The sequence below is a fragment of the Nelumbo nucifera genome, chromosome 8 (genome assembly GCF_055504915.1).
Source record: "Nelumbo nucifera cultivar China Antique chromosome 8, China Antique-T2T, whole genome shotgun sequence".
In the NCBI taxonomy this organism is placed as follows: domain Eukaryota; kingdom Viridiplantae; phylum Streptophyta; class Magnoliopsida; order Proteales; family Nelumbonaceae; genus Nelumbo; species Nelumbo nucifera.
The window spans coordinates 42,642,402-42,665,559 of record NC_142656.1 but is presented as its reverse complement, the minus strand read 5'-3'; the positions used below and the strand labels follow the sequence as shown (position 1 = coordinate 42,665,559).

The 23,158-nt window shown below is 38.6% G+C and overlaps 1 protein-coding gene across 4 annotated transcripts in view; it reads right to left on the bottom strand.

Annotated features, from left to right (window-relative positions):
• Positions 1 to 1,262: 1,262 nt before the first annotated feature.
• LOC104589683 (P-loop containing nucleoside triphosphate hydrolases superfamily protein) overlaps positions 1,263 to 23,158 on the bottom strand; it is a 64,159-nt gene continuing 42,263 nt past the window's right edge. For all 4 annotated transcript variants that reach the window (XM_010248080.3, XM_010248084.3, XM_088893079.1 and 1 more), the window contains 2 exons: positions 17,478 to 17,695; positions 1,263 to 1,739 (listed from right to left, as the gene is read on the bottom strand). In XM_010248080.3, coding sequence (XP_010246382.1) covers positions 1,482 to 1,739; positions 17,478 to 17,695 — 476 coding nt within the window. In that variant the 3' untranslated portion in view covers positions 1,263 to 1,481. The remainder of the gene's footprint in view (positions 1,740 to 17,477; positions 17,696 to 23,158) is intronic.

Here is a 23,158-nt window from a genome sequence, read left to right as displayed (position 1 = left end):
AGGGTTACTGGATACAGGGAGAATCTCTTGGAGAATTGGTCATTATATCTACATTCCTTATTGCCAAATGCCCCATAAAAAATTTGGTCGGTCAATCAAAGTTTTGTTCATAACACTTTGAAATTGTAACAAACAACAAATTATGGTACGAGTGGTGAGTTTGAAAACAAAAGATGTAGGCCCAGAACTTATGCTTCAGGCATGGAACCTAGGTTGGGCCAACCTAAGCTATAGCATTTATCATAGGTGCAAAACCCAACCCAAGGCCCAACCAGGCCCGGCCGGACCGATGATCAGGCATGTATATGCATATAGATTGATTGGCCATTCAGGGGTAATTTAGTCGTATAAAATACTTAAATGCTTACATGTACTTGATCACTACTGTTGATCTAACAGAAAGCTAACGGAATACACGGACAAGGGGCCGTCTGGAGGGTTTGAAAAGTCATGGTCCCTTTATAAGTAATAAACATTTATATAAATATAAATATATATCATATATTATATATTTAAAAATATATATTATATTATATTACAGGCTGGGCCTGAAATGTTGGGCCCATAACCTCTGGCATTGAACTATAAAAGAAAAGAATAAGAACTTTTGCATTGTTATTCTTATTATTTTTTTTCTGCAGAACGCTATTTTGATTATTATATCTTCCAAAGCATCCCCTTCTAGGTGTAATGTGTGAACCAAGGTTCAAATTGCCGATACTTATCGGCCCGTATCGGCCGATACATATCATACTGGTGGCTTTCCGATACACCCCTGAACCGGCTCCCTTAAACTGATTTTGGAAAAAAAAAAAAAACACTATCGATATCGCCCGATACACTCCTACCGACGTATCAGGCACATCGATATTTTGAACCTTGGTGTGAAGTACAATTTCACCAAAACTCCATGGTCAATTATTATGCAACAGTAGAAGCTAATGTTCATCTGTCAGCAAAATTGCGAACCAAGTCAAATGACTCGGACATTCACAAATTCTAGGAATTACAGCAATTTTGTTGATGGCCAAACTTGGAGGTTGGAACAAAAGTCCTGCTTTTGTAGTTCTGTAACTGAGAAGGCGATCCAAAGCTTCCCACAAAATTTATGAGTTAACTGAACATCAAGTCAGAATTCCATCCAAATAAAGTTTCAATGGACGGATTTGTACATACTCTTGCTCCATGGAATTTTATGCTACCTCTGATCTCCCCCCCACAACAAGACTCAACGCATAAGAAAATCAAAATCGAAAGTTATATTTACATGTAAGCAATAAATTAAAATTAGAAAGGCACATTTAAGCTACAGGATTGTGAGAATCCGGAACATCATCTAGTGTGAAAGGGCCAAGTTTGCCCATCCTGAACAAAGTAAGAAATTTCTTGACCACCACAACAAGAAGACTCAACGCAAAAGAAAATCAAAATCAAAAGTTATATTTACATGTAAGCAATAAATTAAAATTAAAAAGGCACATTTAAGCTACAGGATTGTGAGAATCCGGAACATCATCTAGTGTGAAAGGGCCAAGTTTGCCCATCCTGAACAAAGTAAGAAATTTCTTGGCCACCATAATACGAGCCTCGTCAGAGGCTTTATGGGGTATCTTCATTGCCTTCTGCAGTGCCACAAACTGTTCCTCTATGAGACTCTCCAAGTCACTTTCATCCTCCAAATTACCTTCAAATTCTGCGAATGTGATATAGAGTGCACACTGGACTTGCGTCACTAGATCCTGCATGAAACAAATTCAAAATTAATTTAAGGTTGGTCTACAGTCTACTAAGTGTACACTGTACAGTACAGATTTTTCAATTCTGCTATTCATAAAAACACATGCTATAACAACTTCAATGAAATGGGATGATACAGAAGCTAGAAGCTAGCTAGTACTAAGTGCTGCACAGCACATCATGGATCACTTCTCAAGATAGCTCTGATATTTCTCCTTGTATACATATCAGGTTTTTAGTACAAGTTGGCATCAAACATGAAGCCTTCATGGTTGCGCGCGGAAGCACCATTCCTTGAGCAAGTGCCGGATCATCCATATGACAGTTGTTTCTCATGGGAAGACTAAGATATAACAAACCAACATTAAAATGGAGAGTTTCTTTTAGGGGAGCAACACCACACAAAATGGTCAAATCTGTTACTAAAAACTCATATTCAACTATTAACACTTCTGCTCAAGGCTGAACAGAAGCTTGTCTTAAGATGAGTTAATGTCATTGTAACCCCTGTGTTGAGGCAAATTCAAAGGCAAAATTTTCAATAAATGAACCTGAACCATGGAGTAACATTTATACTGGTTAGACAGTTATGCCCTTAGCTCCAATCAGATTGATGTATCTTTTGTCATTTATTGTAAATGAATAAATTACATAATTGATTCATGTCATTGTGGTGTGTTTCTGGGTAATACCTTAAACTGGACACTTATGAGACTTGTGTTAGTTTAGAATCTTCACAGTCGTTGGATAGATCTGGGGAGATTTATCCTGCCAAGGCTGACACTGATGTACCGCCAAGTTGGTTGGAGTGGCTTATCTCAGCTGTCAGAGTGAGACCTGAGGTACATGCAATGTGGGTTTTCTTGAAACCCTGAACCGGACCAAAATTCCAGTATTGCCCTGGATCTTGGAGATAGATGGGCAAAACTGGAATGTTACATCTAACCCCTAGACTCGATTATGGTACTGTACTAGGTGTCGAATCATGTCTTTGATATGCCAATCAATGAATTCCTTAGAGAGGGTCAAAACCTGGGTATGTTGGGACAGTCCGATAAATCATCTGAGTGGGTGATCATAGTGACAAGATCAACCCCTTTGTCGGACAAAGTGAATGATCGGGGAAACCTAAACTGCCGGCAGTTGATTTCAACCGTTGAAATTTGTTTTTTGCAAAATATATTTATATAAAGATATACATATATATATTATGGTTTCAAAATGTTTTGCAAAAGGTTTTAATTCCCGGGATCCATGTGAGTAGAGAGCGCAGTACTGTATCTTGCAGTTGAGGGAGAGGTCCTCTCTTGTCGAGCAGTGTTTGATCATTATGAGCTGAGAGGTTAAGTGTAAGACCATTGAGGGTAATACCTGATGGGTTAATCTTGCATCTACCCACAATCCTTGGGTTTTCATAAAGTGGCTGGACCCAATGACCATTTAGTGTAAATGTTGGGCCCATTAAGAGTCCATAGTGAATTCGGCTAATGTGTAGATCCCATGTTGGGCCCATCTGCCCACAATGTTGGGCCCATCAGGGATTCACCATCTCCTATAGTGAATTCGGTCAGGCCTTGTAAGAAAGGTTGGGCTGATCCCATGTGGCTGATGTGTAGATCAATGTTTGAGTCCCACGCCATACAAAGAGAGCCAACTGGGCAACAAGTTAAGAGGTTAAATGAGCACATAAACTTAATGGGCCTAAAGCTCAATTCAAACTGGGTTAATTAGATTAATTAAATAGGAGCAGATCTGGGATTGGATCAACAGATAAGGATAAAAGGATAAGTCCTATCCACTTAAAGAGCCCAGATCCAAATAAAGATTGGATCAGGAAACTCCAAATTTGATTAGGATTAAGTTGATCTTAAACTGGAGATAAGATAAGGGATTATCCTTATCACTTAAAGAGTCCAGATCCAAATAAAGACTTGAATCAGGAAACTCCTAATCAGATTAGGATGTTGTCTCTTTAAGGCTATAAATAAAAGAGCAGGGCGGACATGCAAAACATACCAGGCAAGACACAACAAACTGCAGAGTTCTTCCCTGTTCTTGCCGCCCCTACCCAGTTCGATCTCTACTTGTGGGAGTGATCAAGAATTGTTCTTGATATTGCTTCTTGGTAGAAGAAGCAATCTGAAGTCGTGCTCACCAGCCCTCTACTCCATTCTTGTTGAAGAATTCGGTTCTTGTTGAAGAGCCGTCTTGCTGATCCTGTTGATCCTCACACTGTGTCATCTTCAGTGGAAGTAGGTTTTGTTTTTCTCCTTGGGTGTAAACACCTTCATTGGGAGTTACTGTTACTCCGTATCAACTATATCCCTCTCCTCCCTTTTGGCTTCAGATCTGATCCGGTTTGGTTCAAGATTGATTATTGAAAATGCAGTTTTCTAAAATAGGGAATGTGATTCCTAGATGGGAGAGAAATTTTCAAATTTCGCCCAACCTTCCTACAGGGTTCGGCCATCCATATGATGGATCTCTCATCCCTTCAAAACTATGCCTCAGTCCACAATCATCTGTCACATTAACAATTTTTTTCATGAAATGGTACATGAGTCAGAGCCCAACTGTAAAAATTAGAAAAACATTGCATGCACATGTTCTTAAAGCCCAAAATATCCATCACTTTATTCAGCTAAAAGAAAAGAGTACAGAATAAACAGAAGGAAAAGACAAATAAACTCATGCTAAGATGTTATTGGTGAAGATCCATGATTAACAGAAATCTCTAGGCAATGTAATGAACTAGGAACTATATGCAAGAGGATTGTCTGCAAAATCAATCTTCATATCACCATTTAACTAAGAAATCAAGCACAGATTATTGAATCAAATAATCAAGAAATTGGGTTAGGCTAAAGCAAAGGAAATATGTACAAAGAATAAATACAGCATGGAAAAAGTTTGCATATAGTTTGGTTCCAAGAATAAAAGAATGGTCAAAAAGTTGGTTAAGCATACATGTTGTGGTAAAAGAATTTGGTAAAAATGAAGAAGCGTGTTTGATATACTTTCTAAAAATATGAAATGAAAAATTTTACATTTTTTTGAAACATTGTGTGAATGAAATTTCCATTAATAAAACAGAAGAGATAAAAGGCTGAAGAGGGAGAGTTTTCCTCCATAGCCTAGTACAACTATAATATTTTTAAAACTTTAATAAGGCCGTTACACAGAAAAGTTGTCATCCCACAAAGTTCTTGCCCAAGACTGCTTAAACTGGTTGGAATTCAAGCCCCTGAACAAGAAATGAAGAGATACCCATTTCAGAAGAATTCTTTCAACCTCGGCACAGAATTTCTCGATGGGGAGAGACTGATCTTCAAAAGTTCTGTTGTGCCTCTCCTTCCAAATACATCAACAGATCACAAGAAGAATCACATTCCACAGTACTTTACCCCTCTTGCCGAACTCTTGGGATCTCCAGGAAGAGACTAGTGATTCAATATCAGGGGGAAGAGCCCAATATACTCCAGAAGCTGCAGAGCATTAGCCCAAATAGAGTAGGAAGAGCTCAATATACAGGTTACTAATAAACGTTGTATATTTTCTTCAGCCTGACCGCATAGGCAACACCAATTGATGATGTGCAATCCTTTTCTTCTCAGCACATCTATAGTTGGTATTTTACCCTTGATGGAAGCCCACAGCCCAAACAAAGTCATCTTTGAGGGTACCTTCTACTTCCAAATCCACACCCAAGAGGGCTTTCCTAGTGTTTAGAAAACCAGACCAGCCGGTTGAACCAGTTAAACCATGACCCAGCCCCTGGCCAGCTCGATCATACCCCCAAAACCGTATTAGAGAAAAAACCAGCCAAAACCATTGACCCAAATTGTCAAACCGGCCATTTTTTAGAAAACTTGCCTTTTTTTTTGTGCAATTTTTTAGTACATATTGCAAACTTCTAATGGCCATAACTTTGTGCTCGGATGTCTGATTGAGGTGATCTTTTTTTTTTTATTTTGGGTAACTTTTTGAGATCTACGTGTTCCCAAGTCACCAAAAACGCCTTGCCCCACTAGTTTTGCCAAAAAACGCCTTTTTTGGCCTCAAATATTAATTTTTAATATAAAAAAAATGAAACTGAATTAAAAAATATATGTTATAGAAGAATATAATTATATATTTTTAATATATTATAATATAATATATAATTTATAATATATTATATATAGAGATAAATTATAATTATTACACACGCCAAGATATATAAATATACATACATACATACAGTGAACCTCTCCCTTTTCCGGGTCGATGCCCGGTCCGATTCTTCAGATGGCCACCAAAAACAATCTTTGTGCATAGGCTGTGTGGTTTCACCTGTTCAATGATCTGCATCAAGGATAGAAGGGCTTCCATATCCCAATCATTAACATTTCTTCTCAAACTGGGGCAGCAAACAATCTGATATGCAGTCTCCTCATAATAGCTGATAGGAGCTGCTTCATGTGCCAAGGCAAAGATGTTGGGGAAAGTACAACTAAGAGGATCATTTCCACACCACCAATCTTTCCAGAACAAAATGTTCTCACCATTTTAATATCAGCTGATGGTTCTGTTATTCATGATTTCCTTCCACAAACCATGGGGGTCTTTGGGCCATTGCGTTTTTTCAAAAATGCCATTGCACTTTTTTGTGATTTTTGAGAAAACATTCTTTCATGGTGCTGTTTGGTTCCGTTGCTGTTTTCTGAGAAAACGGTGTCACATAGGCAATTCTTTCCAGAAGAAACTGTTCTCGCCTTTTCCTGCTTTACGTACACACCACATCAGCCATCATACCAGAAAACACTGTGGAAAGAAAAAAAACACTAAAAATGATGTTTTCTAAGATGGGCAGTTTTTTTTTTTTTTTGAAAAAATGGCAAAATGTGTTTCTGTTTATTGAGAAACGGCTAACCAAACAGAATATGCTGATGCATTTTTTTGCCATTTTCTCAAAATCTGATGTGGCTCTGACATGGCACCATTTTCTCAAAAAAAAACCATGGGATTCATTAACAGGGCATGACTCCCAGCTCAGCCTCCCTATATTTCTATTTTACTACTTTCCTCCAAAGTTCATTTTCTCTGTGCCAAACTTTCAAAGCCATTTGGAAAGGAGTCTTATTAATCTCTTTTAATGGTTGGATACCAAATCCTCCTTGATGTTTTGGCTTACATACCAGGCCACTAAATGCATTTCTTTTCTTCCTCTTTACCATCCTACAAGAAGTCCCTTCTCAGCTTTTTAATGGTACTCAAAACCGAAGCTGAGGCTCTAAAAAGGAACATAAAATAGGTAGAACTGTTTGAGATAACACTCTGACTTACAATGAGCTCTCAGTGGCAATGCCACAAATTGTTCGGGATCCTACCCTGCAGCCCAAGACATCAACCAGGTCAACAATATTCGGACCTCATCAACTGGAATGAGTGCACCTTTCTGCAAATTTATCTTTAAACCTGAGGCCTCCTCAAAACAGAAAAGAAGGCACCGGAGAAAAACAAAGTCTTGGGTACAAGGTCTAGAGAAAATCAATGAATTCATCCACAAACTGAAGCAAGGTGATTGGACCACTGTCAGATGAAACTTTAAATTCTAAGTAGCCACCTGAGACAGCTCTATCAATCATTCTACTTAATGCCTTCTGTAGGTACATGTTGATCACCACAATTGCAATAGCACAAAAGGTGCTAAACCAATACTACAAAGACACCCGTGGCGAGTTCACGACTCGGTGCAGGCTTGCGATGAGCTCAAAGCCTACACTAGCTTGCGATGAGCTTAAAAGCTACCCAAGATATAAGCACGAAAGGCCATCCAAAACTTGTGATGAGTATAAAACACCTCTTGGGTCCCACAATGAACAATAGGCGTCGACTTGCAATGTTATCGCAAGTCAAATGTTGTCCTTTAACACGTTGCTATTGGGAAACCCATAAGAGGACATAGCCTACACGTGCCACATGAGAATCCTTAAGAGAAAGTAAACTGTCTTTGAAGGATCTCGATGGACACGTGGCGGAACCCTAATGGTACTCCCTTAATAGCCAACATAAAGATAAAGATCCCCTTTCCTAATAGGAAAGGTCTCCTTTTAGATCCTTCTCCTTGGGGTCCTCTCCATAAAAAGGGGATAACTCTTCCCCACGTCAGAGGATATCATATAACCTTGACCTAGGGCTTCTCAGAGGAGGACTCTCCCTTCTCTCTTCTCTTCCCCACGTTCTCTCTCTTTCCGGTCGTCTCTCCGGACCTTCGGAGAATTGACCAACCGCTGGGAGTCCATGGTGATTACACCTTCACAACAATAATAAATAGGAATGGGGATAAGGGATCACCTTGGCGAAGACCCATCTTTACTGCAAAGAAACCTCTTGGCCTGCCATTAACCATAATTGAAATTTTAGCTACAGAAAGACAACAACCCATCCATTTTCTCCATTGCAGCCTGAAACCCATCCCTTAAGAAGGTAAACAATAATTTTCTGGGGCTGGCTGCCGGATCCAGAAACAGTTTTCTGGGGCTACAGGGATCTTCTCAAGAAAGTTAAGTGGCTTACACAAAACATGTCAGTATGATTTCAGTGGGTTAGCAGATCAGCAAATGCTATGGCTGACTCTTTGGCTAAATAAGGGGTTCAAGTGGTGAATTGTTCTGGGCTACTTTATAATTGTTTTTCTGTTAGGAGTGTGATCATTTCCTCATTCCTAAGGGGAGGTAACATCTTGTGCCTCCTCTTAGGGTGATTGTACACTTTCTTCTCTTCTAAATAAAATTACCACTCATTTATCAAAAAAAAGAAGGTAATCAACGAAGCCCCACTGCACATGGTCATGTGCCATTTTGCATATCTAATTTGCATGTTGCTTCCCACATCTTCAGCTTTGAGCCTTAAGTCTATGCATTCATTCGCTACTAGAGCTCCATCTAAATTTGTCTTCCATCAATAAAGGCACATTGAGATGGGGAGATGATGGGACCCAACATACACCTCTGCCAATACAGTCGATGGGTCTGTAATCCACCTCACTTATTCGAAATCAAGGAAATGAAAGTAGCTTTTACAGTGTCCACCAATTCAGAATTGGCATAAAAATCAGCAAAGACAGCCAACAAATCTTGCTTAATAAAAAACCAGCACTTCTTCTAGAAAGCAATAGGAAAACCATCTGGTCTGGGCCCTTGTCACCCACTAAATCATTTCTAGCTTGCAAGATTTCATCCTCTTCAAAAGGCTTTTTCCAAAACATCATTCTCTTGGGTATGAAATTTGAGAGAAATTGAGGCCCTCCAACTGTCATCTGGACACCTCCTTTACTGGAATAACTCTGCAGAATTTAACTATAGCCTCTACTACTTCCTTATATCCTTCAAAGTGTGAACCTGCAAATTCAATCTGGTTCATTGTGTTACTTCTTCTTCTTCTCACATTTGCTATCTTAAGAAAGACTGATGTGTTGTTATCCCCCTCTAACCATTGCACCAGTGACCTTTGCCTCCATGCGATCTCTTCCATACAGAAAAGACAACAGAACTAGGTCCTTAAGTCTTCTTTTTTCATCTAATATAGGGCTTCTTCTTCCTTAGCATCAAAGGCTTTTAGATTTTCTAACCACCGTTGTTTTCTATTCTGGATACAGCCTAGCTCCTGTATGCACCAAACTTGATCTTTTGCTTTAGGGTTTTTACTCAAACCAGAAATCAAAACAAGGGGTGTCTTCAGCTGCAGCTTCAACTTCGCTCCACCACTCCAACTTATCCTCAAGCCTAGAAGCTCGAATAACATAAGATATAAATGAAAAGGGGATCCCTTTTTTTGAGTGTAACCCATCTTCAGGAATCAGGATAGTGGGTCTATGACCAGAGGATGGCCTAGGAAGAGCCTGCTGGCTGATTTCTCCAAATTTATCTTCCCACCTGCTGTCAATAAGAAATCAATCAAGCTTAGACATTGCAGGATTAAATCTTAAATTACTCCAAGTGTACTTTGCACCTTGTAAAGGTAGGTCCAATAAATTCCACCTGTTAACAAAGTCCCCAAATGCCACAATCTCTCTGGTCAGCCTTCGATTACCCTTTCTTTCACAGCAGAAGTGAATGATGTCAAAATCTCCAGACAAGCATCAAGGAGCCCCCACTGAAGGACACCAAGTCGAGCTTATTTAAGAAAATTTCATTGAGGTCCACAGAGATTGGTCCATACACTGCTGTTAGAACCCAAGACTTGGTATCACTCTTATTCTGAAGTAATACAGAGATCAAAAACTCACAGATCCAATGGTCCAAACTACCAAATATTTCTCTGTCCCATGCCATTAGAATTCCGCCAGAAGCTCCTTTCAAGGAAGTAATATCCACTCACACCCTCTAAGAGACCAAACTTCATACATTAACCTTCTATCCCATGCTTCCTTTTTAGATTCCTGCAACAAAATGATACTCAGCCTGCAATTCTCAATCAACTTTTTTGATCCTCTCTTCCCTGGGTCCCTCAGGCCCCAGACATTCAATAAGAGAATTAAAAAATTTATGATCAAAACTGAAAGTCCTACCTCCATGCAAGCTCCTCTTGCCCCTATTACCAATTTGACCTTGGGTACTCAACGAAGGCACATTTGGCTTAATTGTCAAGGTTACCCCTTCATTCAAGGTCCAGCTAAGTCTCTTCTTTTCCCTCTGAAAATGTGGCTCCTTCTTGATCAACTCATTCAAGTCTTCCTCCCATTGCCTGGAATTTCCCTTTTCTATTGTGTAGGAAACTGTGGACCCCACATTAGTGTACTCGTGTGACAGCCTGAGGTGTACTTAGATTTAATTAAGTCATTGATTAGGATTAGCTTTCCTAGTAGGATTAGTTTTAATCTTATTCTATCTTATCTAGGATTAGTTTTTAATTATCTTATCTTGCCATGTAAGCACCAAGTTCTTTTACAATTAGGAAACTATGTATATAAATTCAAAGGGTGGGGTGGCTGTTTTATCACACCAACCACTCTCTTCTCTCAAAAGTCCTTCCACGAGTTCTCCCTCTCTATCTCTCTTCTCCTCTTCACCTCTTTTCTTCCTTTCTTTTATTTTCTGTTCAAAATATAAAGAATATCTGTAGTCTTGTATGACTTCTTGGTATCAGAGCCAAGATTAGGGCTTCTCATGTGAGTTTTGATCCAGCTGATCACATGAGAATTGCCTAGGGCTGGAAGAATAGAGAAAAAGCTCTCTTCGGCTGATTCTTAGAGGTTATCTACAGCAGCAGTCCAAAGATTGGATCGAATCTTTGATAACCAGGAAGAATCAGAGGAAGAGAAAAGGATCAAGATCAGTCCTTGATCAATACTAGAAGTGGCGATCAGAATTTCAGAAGATTTCTGGTTCAAGATCAGACTTTCTCTTCAAGACTGAAGCTGATTATCAAGATCAGAGTTTCTCAGAATTTTTCTGGTAAGTTTTCAAGCTTTTCTTGAAATCGGCAGAAAGAATACCTTGATAATAAGAGGTACGGTTAAGAAAAATTCCTTCCTTTTTGTATTCCTTTTAGGGTTTAAGAGAAAACCCCCAAGTTTCAGGCCTGGTATTACTTCAGGGAGGTAATCAGATTTGTCTCCCTCGATTTCTTTGCTCTTCGGAAGATCCAGTAGAGCTAGGACCGTTACAGTTGTTTACTGCTATCAGTCTCAATAGGCTGACTAGGGTTTCTGAATCAGAACCCTCCATCTAGACCCACTATTATCTGTTACAGACCCAGTAGGCCAATTGGTACAGCAATTAGGAAGTATTCTGATTAATAATGGAGTTTAAAAGCCAAGGGGAGGGTGTTTTTAGGGCTGGTTCAGGTAGCATGGCTGAAAACACCTTCCAGATTACAACCGTAAAGTTTGATGGTTCAAACTACTTAGAGTGGGCCCAATCAGCCATGATGGCCATTGGGGGAAGAGGAAAGCTGAACTATTTGTTGGGAGATGTGAAGGAACCAACCAAGGAGAATCCCACTTATGCTAAGTGGATTCAGGAAAATTATTTGGTGATGACATGGCTATGCAACTCTATGCAGCCACACATCAGCCGAAATTATTTATGGGCAAAAACAGTTAAAGAAATATGAGAAGTTGTGAAAGAAACCTACTCTCAGCCCCTTAATGTTGCTAGGGCTTATGAGCTGAAATGTGAGGTTAAAAATCTCAGACAAGGAGAGAAACAGGTCTCTGTTTATTTTTCAACCATAAAATCTCTGTGGCATGAGATTGACCATCTTGAGACAATTGAATGGGAGAGTCAAAAAGATGCACAGACTTACAGAAGGCAAGTTGAAACTAACAAAGTATTTGAGTTCCTGGCTGGTCTAAATTTTGACTATGATATTGTAAGACAGCAGCTATTGACAAGAGAAAGTGTGACTTTGTCTCAAGCATATTCCCTAGTGCACAGTGAACAGACTAGGAGAAAGGTTATGTTACAGCAGCAGCCTTTCGAATCTGCCCTGGTAACAATTAAACCCAAGTCTAGTGATAAGGAAAGGGATATGAAGAAAGTGTCTAAAAAAGACCTAGTTTGTGAACATTGCAGGAAACCTAAACACACTAAAGACACTTGTTGGATGTTGCATCCACATCTAGTTCAAGCAAAGCTCAGAAACAAAAAGGGGAATACCAATATGGTTGTCAACACTGATAGTGCAGCCTCAACAGCCTCAAGAGGCACTCCTCTGGACACCCTAGCTACTGTACGAGCTGCTCTGACACAATTGGAAAGTGAAGTTAGTAACTCAGTCTCATCTCCTCAGCCACCATCAGCTCCTTCAACCTCCTCCTTTGATCAATCAGGTAATCGGGCCTCAGCTTATCATGCTTCAGCTCCAAGTAATACAGAACATTCTTGGATAATAGATTCAGGAGCATCTGACCATATGACTGGCTTGCCATCACTTTTCCCTACCTATCATTTATCTTCTGGTAAAGACAAAGTGTCCATTGCTGACGGATCCCTTGTTCCTATTTCTGGCAAAGGAGACATCAAGTTGTCTGATGCCATTTCCCTATCCTCCATCCTGCATGTTCCTAAGCTTAATACTAACTTGCTCTCAGTTAGTAGCATTACAAAAAAACAGAATTGTTCAGTAACCTTTTTTCCGGATCGATGTGCTTTTCAGGATCTAGAGACAAGGAAGGTGATTGGGACTAGTCGTGAGACAAATGTTATCTACCTACTTGGAGGAAGTGCTCATCAAGAAGATAGTAAAACTAAGAAATCCTTTGTTTCTCAATCTGTTGATTAGGTTTGCTTTGGCATAATAGGATGGGTCATTTATCCTTTCAGGCTTTGAAGAGTTTGTTTCCTAGTTTATTTGAATTTGTTCAGACGTCTAGTTTGAAGTGTGAAAGTTGTGAGTTTGCAAAACAATGCAGGACAACATCAAGTAATAACAGAAGCAATATTCCTTTGGAAATTGTGCATACTGATGTTTGGGGACCCTATCATACCACAGCCATGGGGGGTACAGATATTTCATGTTGTTTGTTGATGATTATACTCGGTTTTCTTGGGTTTACCTTATGCGTTCTCGAGATGAGATCCCTGCATTAACCCGGATCTTTCATCAAATAATTTTAACCCAATTTGGGGTTAAAATTAAAATTTTTAGATCCAATAATGCAAAAGAATATTTTGCAAACCCATTAGCCTCTTACATGCTTGATCATAGGATTATCCATCAAAGTACCTGCCCACATACACCACAGCAGAATGGGGATGTTGAAAGAAAGAATAGACACATATTGGAGGTAGCCAGAGGCATTATGTTTACCTCAAATGTGCCTATACGTTTATGGGGGGATGTTGTTCTTACAGTAGTTTATCTCATCAATCAGATTCCCTTATGGGTTCTTGACATGAAACCTCCATTTACCCTTTTATACCCTAATAAAGAATTGTTTACCATTCCACTCAAAACCTTTGGGTGCACTTACTTCGTTCAAATCCTTGGCCCTCATCGTTCCAAACTCAAAAGGGATATTGTTGTTATGCCCATACTCAAAAATTTGTTGTTATGAACCCACTTCTGGAAAAAAAATTATCTCATTGGATGTCACCTTCTTTGAGGATAAACCCTATTATCCAAAGGTTTCTCCTCAGGGGGAGAATAGTAAGGCTGGGAGCAACTCATCAGAAGTTCCTTTACTAATCCCATTAAGTGAAGAAGGGTGTAATGGGGAAGGTTGACAAAGGTGCAGGGATGTGAGAGTCTATCACAGACGATGGAGACAGGTTGATTTCGGACATCAGTAGTGCAGGCCAGTCCCAGCCCCTCTGCATATCCAGATCTCGGTACCGCAGTAGCCCCAGTTCCTTCTACAGATCTAGATCCAGGTACCACAGATACTACAAATGAGAGACATCCCACCATGGAGCCTTCACCTTCATTAGATGATCTTGACCTTCTCATAGCAGTTCGTAAGGGCAAGCGCCATTACACCACATCCACAGCTCACAGCATTTCTCAGTTCTTGTCCTATGATCATTTGTCTCCCTCCTATAAGTCTTTTCTCGCATCCATTGCCGATATTCCCATTCCCAGAACAATACAAGAAGCATTGGAAGTACCAGAATGGAAAAATGCAATAAAAGTAGAAATGGATGCCCTCATCAAAAACAATACCTGGGAGATAGTTGACCAGCCTAAAGGAAAGAAACCGGTTGGATGTAGATGGGTATTCACTGTGAAACATAATGTTGATGGTTCTATTGAAAGGTATAAGGCCCGGTTAATTGCAAAAGGATTTATTCAGACATATGGTATTGACTACTTAGAAACTTTTACACCAATAGCAAGATAACCACTATCAGAGTCCTATTTCTCAATGGAGACTTGTAGGAAGAAGCTTACATGCAGTTGCCTCCTGGATTTTATGGTACAAAGACAAGAAAAAAGGCTTGCCGGTTGAACAAATCTTTATATGGACTAAAATAGTCTCCCAAAGCTTGGTTTGATAGATTCAGACGAGCCCTTGATACGTTCGGATATGTGCAGGCCCAATCAGACCACACCTTGTTTATTAAGAGAGTAGATTCTTCCATAACTTTGCTTGTTGTGTATGTGGACGATATTGTAGTAACAGGGAGTGATACTAGTGAAATTGAGTCTCTTAAGCAACTTCTTCATCAAGTGTTTGAGGTGAAAGATCTAGGGAACTAACGATACTTCTTGGGCATTGAGGTAGTTAGATCCAAGCATGGGATTTTTGTCTTTCAACGAAAGTATGCCCTTGATCTGCTAAAAGAAACAAGAAAGTTGGGAGTAAAGCTTGCGAACACACCTATTGAACAGAACCACAGGATTAGTGCAGAGGGTGGAGAGCCTCTTGAAGATAAAGCAATGTTCTAACGGTTAGTTGGAAAACTTCTCTATCTTTGCCTCACACGACCTGACATCAGTTATGTAGTCAGTGTAGTAAGTCAATATATGCACTCTCCTAGAACTACTCACCTCCTTGCAGTTAAGAGGATATTAGCATATTTGAAGAGGTCCCCAGGCAAAGGCATTTTGTTCAAGAAAAATGACCACATGAAGATAGAAGTCTACACAGATGTTGATTGGGCTGGGTGTGTTGATGATCGAAGATCTACCTTTAGATATTGTGCCTTTGTAGGAGGTAATCTAGTCTCCTGGAAGAGTAAGAAACAAAGTGTTGTCTCTCGTTCCAGTACTGAAGCTGAATATAGGTCCATGGCAAATGGTGTGGCTGAGATTCTATGGTTAAGATCATTACTTGAGGAATGGGTATTGTTTATGAGAAACCCCTCTCTATCTCTCTTCTTCTCTTCTCCTCTTCACTTCCTTTCTTTTATTTTCTATTCAAACTCTAAAGAATATATGTAGTCTTGTACGACTACTTATTGCATCAAATAAAGCAATCACATCTTCCTCATGGCCATCAGAGGGCACTCCTAAAAATTTGCTTATAAATGTTGGATCTCACCCAGTTTGAAATAACCCCCTGCCTTCCACTGATTCGTTTTCTCATGTTCCCCAATCTCATCTACCCAATACAATCAGAAAAGTTCTTGAATAGGAGCTCCTAATTTGCCAACTTTTGTAGTCAATCTGGACATTTTCACCATCAGCTCCCACCACTACATCTACGGGTGAAAGTTGCAAAACCGACATCACTTCTTCTGCCTTCTCTGGATCCACCACCACTAATGCTTGTTTGTCTTGCTGCTTATCTTTTGGAATTAGAGGCATCATAGATCACACCATCCTTTTCTTCTGATACCATAACTGGCCAACTATCCCAGTTGCAGTCCTGCAAATACTGGTCAAGGGAACTGGGGCCTACCTCCTGGCCAATGTTTTAAAACATGATGGCGTGACGCGAGGCATTCCACTACCTAGAAGCATGAGGTGTAGTTCAAAACGTAAGAGGCATAATCCTCCTTAAGAGGAGGGGGGGTTGAGAAGGAAAAAGGAGGAAGAATCTCATTTTTCTTTATTTTTAATAAACATAAAGATTTTATATAAAATCTTTTATACTTTTAATAAATATATTTCCCCTTATCTTTTCTTCCCTTGCCTTTCTTTTTCTCATTTTTTCCTTCTCTTTCTTTCTTTTTCTTTCCCTTCCCTTTCCTTTCCTTTCCTTTCCTTTCCTTTTTTTTTCTTTTTTTCCTGTCTTTTTACACGAGGTGTGCATGAGGCATACGCCTCTTGCACCTGAGGTGTACACCTCAGAGGTGTTAGCGCCTCTGGCATACGCCTCAGGGCATTTTGGGGGCACCTCACCTGGAGGCGCACCTCCAGGTGTACGCCTCCCATGCCTTTTAAAACACTGCTCCTAGCTTAATATCATTTTCTCTTGTCACCACTAGATGGAGTTGAGGAAAACCAGACACCACCTCAGTAGTTTGTTCTCTGCTCACTTAACTTTTTTATTTTTAAGATATATAAAGAAGAAAATTTTATTGCTAAAAAAATAAGTACAGCATATCTAGGTGACGAGGTCACCCCCACCAAACTACAAATGAAGCAAAACAGAAACCACAAAATACAAGCTAAACTTCATAGAAACAAATACATAGACATCAGAACTCCTTTTATGAATTTGGAGAACACCAAAAATCAGCACTAAACTTCTTTTCTCAGTTAACCACACGACATGTAAATGTATGTATAGTCTACTAAATATAATATAATTCCATCCATATATTGCTAAAAAGATATGTTAAAAGATGAGATATCCCTTCATTTTGGCCTCATACTTTCCAGTACAATTTTTCTACTAAACATGAAGGTCATTCTTAATGATGGATTAACACGGTAGAATCTTAAGTAACATGAACTAGCATTAAATCTATTATTACACAGAGATCAAACCCAAAAAGGGAGGTGTTTTACGCATTGCAATTATCAAATCAATTGTCAAAGGTTATCCCCACTCCCCTTAATGAAATAATAGATAAAGGAGAGCAAACGGACCGGATCATGATCTGATTCAAAATCGAATCTGATCCTATTTAGCCAGATACAGGTATCCCCCTGTCAAAATTTTGAATTGGATTGGATTGAAAAGAAAAAAAAGATCCATTTAAAAATTTGATAGGATCAGATTCAGATATCCACCACCCTTGACAAACTCGAATTCAGATTAATCGTTGTAAGACCGATTGGATAACTGGATCAGATCAGATTTGGATATACCCCAATTTGAATCCAATCCGATCCACTTGCATCCCTAAACAGATAGCTCTTACCTCAATATGCCAAATATCTGATTCAGTTGGTAGTTTCCTCCTTTTCGGGAGCAGGTCTCTAAGAGTTTTCTCCTTTGTTTCCTTGAATTCAGCACGAAGCCCTTCCAGTCTTCTATTATTCAAGTTCCTCCAATGTAGAGGTGTACCTCGACTGTTTAGAACAGCTAGCAAGTACTGAGCAAGACGTTCCTCACCTACAACTGAATCTTTCACAGCCCCTGCAAGTAATATTTAGCATTATGTTCCATTGAATATGATTCCCCGAACTGTAACACCACAAGTTACATAAACAAGTTTTAACAAAATGCTGCTGGTATTTAATTGACCAAAATGAAACTTACAACAAATAAAGAGAATTATTGAACTCCACAACCTGCAATTAAGAAACTCCATATACTCAAAGAACTTGCTTTCAATGCATAGTTGAGATGTGTATAGAACAGTCATTGGTTTGTCCTCTCAGATATTATTTTATTTTCTGCTACATTTTTAATATAGAATTTAATACTTTTCATTTTATCTGGAATAAGTTCAAGATGCCTAGTTATGGACATTACTGTGTGAGAGAGAGAGAAAAAGAGAGAGGTTAGGTAACAGAAAAAGAAGAGTAAGGGCCCATTTGGCACGTCTTCCCGTGCGATCTTTCAGCTGTCTACAAGCCGGGAAGACCAAAAATCGGTCTATTTCCATTTGGCACGTGGAAGATCTAGCCGCCGAAAGACGGGACGCCGAAAAGATGTGTGAAGCCCATTTTGGGCTGATTTCGGGAAGCTCCAAAGGAAGCTTCCCACGTCTTTCGCGTTTTAATCTCACACAGAAAGACCCGAAACAACGCACAGAAAGATGCGTGTCTGCCAAACGGTCTTCAGGCTGCACAGATCTTATGTCAAAAGCTCAATGCATCTTTTGACTGTCAGAGCTACAAGAAGATCTTCTCAAAAAGACTTGCCAAACGGGCCCAAAATAAAGCTGCCAAATAAAAAATAAACTGCCTCATCTGCTGGGGTTTTCATATTCTCATATGTAGTTTTATACCAAGTGCCCACTTACAGGTAAGCACATGGACATTACAGTTACCAAAATTTTATGATTTCTGATACAGTTTATATTTGAGTCAACTCTAATATGACTTTTTTTATATTAATACAATATACTTTACATTACCTAACCAAAAAAATATTACGTTTTTAATCCCATAATTTTTTTGAAACTTATGATTTAGATCAATTTGTTTGAGACCTAGTTTTATATTTTGTCATTCATTTCTTTCTTCTAAAATTTTAAAGGGCTCTTGTTTTAAAAACCTTACTAGAATCTCATTTATTTAGATTATTTAAGACCTATTTGAAAAGCCTTGTTGAGTTTATTTTCCATCATATGTGGGTTAAACCATTAAAGAGCCACAGCATGCTCATTAGTTGACTTTCAAGCTAAAATCAATCATATCATCTTGCACTTTTAGTTTGCAAGTGGTAAACTCAATTGTATTATGCTAAAATGACTTTTCTATATATTTAAGATTTTAGTATATCTGTTTTTGATTTTTTTTGACAAATTTATAAAAAACAAAAATAATCTTATTATTAACAATAAGATTCCCAATTTGATTTGACTCAGCACTCTCTATGATCTACAATACAGTTATGATTTTCAAAGCACTGATAGACGTCGATATTGGAAATGGGTTATGCAACCTCATTTCTCAGATGCCTACAATAAGGCATTCTTGGAGGGTTGCCTTGCCTAAACGCCTACATATTTATATGTAATACACCACACAATATTTTCATATTTTATTTTATTTTATTTTATTTTATTTTATTTTATTTTATTATTAGTAGTACAATAGATATTATTAGACTAAATTATTTATATTGTGGGTTTATAGTATTAATATTAGTATTCTTATCCTAGTTTCTTTTTATTATTTTCTTACTTGTTTGGGTTCAATCTACACACAAGTTAGTGACATAGTCTTGAACCCTTTAGGACTTTAAAACCTGAATTGTAAGTAAGAACTAACTTGAAAATTGTTAACAGATGTTATTTTATATATGTATAGTACCGCAGGGGTACTATTGTACTTTTCCTTTTCTTTATGTTTAGTTGTTGTCGCCTTAGTATAAATATAACATACTGCACCGCCTGCAGTATCTTTTTGGGCTCTCAGTCCTCTCGTCTCTCCTCTCCTCTCTCCCTTTCTCTCTTCTTCCTGTACAACATGGTATCAGAGCAGGACGTCCAGGTCTGAAGGGTGAAGTCGTACAGTCTGTCTTTTCCTCTTCCAGCATGTAGAAGACTTTGTTTCGAGGGTGACAGACTTTCAGAAGTTATCTTCTGTTGTTCATCTGCTGTTCGGCTGTCCTGATGTTCAACTGAAGTAACCTTCTTTTACTTTGTTCTCATCTGCTGTTTGGCTGTCCTGATGTTCAACTGAAGTATTTTTTTTTACTCTCTTCTCTTTTTTGGTCGTGTGCCTGCACTGGACCTGTACTAGGTCTGCCGATTGGATGTGAGGTGAGCTGCACCTCTTTCTTTTCCTTTTTTGTGGGGTCGTTTGATCCCTGTGAAACTGTAGGTCGTAAGGACCTTGTTTATGTGCTGCAACAGCAGCTTTTTTGGTGGACTGAAGGTCTGGAAGTGGCTGGTACCTTCTGTAACAACTTTATTAAGGCTGTGTTCCTCTTTTGGGTGTTGTTTTTGAATCTGAAATCATGAGTGGTGAAGATTCTGCTACATCCGGAGTTTCCTCAACGCTTAATGGAATGAGTGGGGGTGTGGACCTATCCTTTCCAATGGCTGTTGTCCCTCTTGATGGTTTGAATTATTTAGAGTGGTCAAGAGGGATCAAGCTGTACATCACTGCAAGGGGGAAGATAGGTTATATTAATGGGAGAATAAAAGAACCACATTCTGGGAGTGCTGAATATGATAGATGGAATCAGGAAAACAACATGGTTATGTCTTGGCTTTTAGTCTCTATGCAACCTCAAATAAGGAGGAATTTCATGTGGGCTGAAACGGAAAATGAGATCTGGGAACAAGCAAAATCAACATATTTAGAACTGCGACACTAAGCAAAAATCTACCAACTACAGGCAGAATCGTCTACTTGTAAGCAGGGGGAGAGGTGTCTATCTGTATATTACTCTGACTTGACTTCTATCTGGAAGGAGTTGGATCATTATCAGAGTGTGGAATGGAAGTGTGATGAAGATGCAAAACTGTACAAAAAACTCATCTCCCAACAGAGAGTGTTTGCTTTCTTACATGGTTTGAACCCTACATATGAGTTTATCAGGGTCCAGATCCTCGGTTCTAAGGATCTTCCATCAGTTCACGAAGTTTATGCTCTTGTACAATCTGAAGAAAGCAGAAGGAATTTGATGAACAGTTCTGGTGGAGATGCAGTTGTGTTGGCCGCAAAAGGGAGTGTTACTACTAGTGGAGGAAATTCTTCCAAGAAAGGAGATCTTCAGAAAAAAAAATGGATGACAAAGATAAATTGTGGTGTACTCATTGCCAGAAGCCCCGACACACCCGAGAAACATGCTGGGATCTTCATGGAAAGCCGAAATGGGCTCAAGATCTGAATAAGAAGCAAAGTTTAGATGTGAATAAAAGGTCAGGACAGCAAGGTACAAAGAAACACACTATGGCCAACATGGCTACTCGAGAGAATCAGCCCCCCATTCAATTGACACAAAAGAACAATTAAAAGGACTTGTTATTCTTCTTCATCTTCCTAGGACCAAAACAAGGGATCAACCCTTATGTTTTCTATGTTTTCTTTCATTTCTTATTTTTCTTCGCATAAATATGTTGGTTCTCTATCTTTTTATATGGGGTTTATAACATGAGGATCATGGTAATTATTAGTTAAAGATCAGTACTTATTACTATGAAAGTATGAAACCTAGGGAACTACCCTATGATTTATATTTTTTAATTTTAAAGAACTCATTGCCTAGGCAACTAGGCAACAAGGCGCTCCCCTATCACCTAGCTTTGCCTTGGCACCTTGAAACTATGACTGATACATTCAATGATATTATAACATTTTATTAAATTTCTTACAGTGAAACTTATTGAAATCTGTCATTTATATCTATTTTTTTATATAAATGTGTCATTTATATCTATTGACAAAGCATATACAATATTATTAATAGTTAGGAGAAAATCATATTAAAATGAAAAACTTCTGTCACAAGATCCATTGCAGTATCTGATATCTTCAGCTGGGAGAACCACTGCATATATTCTGTTATGTACTTTTTTTGATGGATTGTTGCATACTCTTTTTTAATATATTCCCTTTGTTACCTATAAAAAAGTCAAGGTATTTTTAAGTATGTTCATATTTCCTGGTACTATAGATTCTATAAAATGTCTTCTACATCCCAAACATGGTCAACTGGCAAGGAGCCATGAATCGATGCAATTGTAGACAGAAGAAAATAACAGTATAAGATCTTCAACAATGACAGGACCACCAAGAAACAATTCAGAAAACTCTTCAGCCTGTGAGGTGGCCAGAGAAGCAAGTGCTTCAGGTTTGCTGGCATTTGATGTCAAAACAAACTGGAGAATACCATGAAATTGAACCCAATAAAGTTTCTGCTGAATCCAACAGCTCCAGGATTGCCGAGGAAAATCCAGCAGAATGTGTTCAAACCTGGCAACCTAAAGAATGACCAAATGAAGCTAAGCTAGCCCACATATATATATATATATATATATATATATATATATATATGTGTGTGTGTATATATACATACATACATACATACATAAAGATAGATAGATATAGATGTAGATATATATAAAGAAGCCATTACCTAATGTTGGTCCCAGCTATTGGGGAGTCATGGGAGGGTGGACTGGATATGGTTTTAACCTTTGACTTGTTTTTCTTTTCTTTTTTTTTTTTTCTTTTGCACAAAGTGGCCTCTCTCAGACTAGGACCTGCATTCTTATGCTTATGAGGTTTAGCAGCCCAAGTTAATAATATAACTTCTACCATTCACTCCAAGGACACTCAATAATAACCTTTCTAAAGCAGGGAGTGCAATAGCATCTGAAATTCCAACTCTTCTCCAAAGTGCAGACATCATTCCATATTAAGACTAGCTAATGGTTTTTTTATTTGTTCAGTCATTTCATATTGCAACATATTAGTAATGAAGTACTGTCCCCCACCCCACCCCTAGGAATCTAGCCAGTTATCCAAACTTATCAAGGCTAATCAAAACATAAAGAGCATGCATGAGGTCTGATTCACCAGAAGATGAAGAAAGCTTATTTATTTGGCATAACCCATACCTTCAGTCAAAGAAATGTTCTAGTTACTATCTAATGAGTAATTAAAAGAATTTCAATTTTCAGATATATTCTGATAGGGCCCAACCCAATCCACCTGCTGTGCATGCTCCAAACTATAGCCCAAACAAGGACAGCAACGAATGCAGTAAACACAACTATAAGTTAAACATAGTCAGAAAGAAAAACAACAAGCGTCTTTAACTTGAGAGGCAATCTTCTTGTGGAAACAAAATGCATTTCCTCAAAGAGTCATACAAGTGAAACTCATTTCAGAAGAAACACATGTTCATACAGACCATAGAAATATGCTGGCAAGTAGATGAAGGAATAATTTACATTGAAAGAGGATTATTATA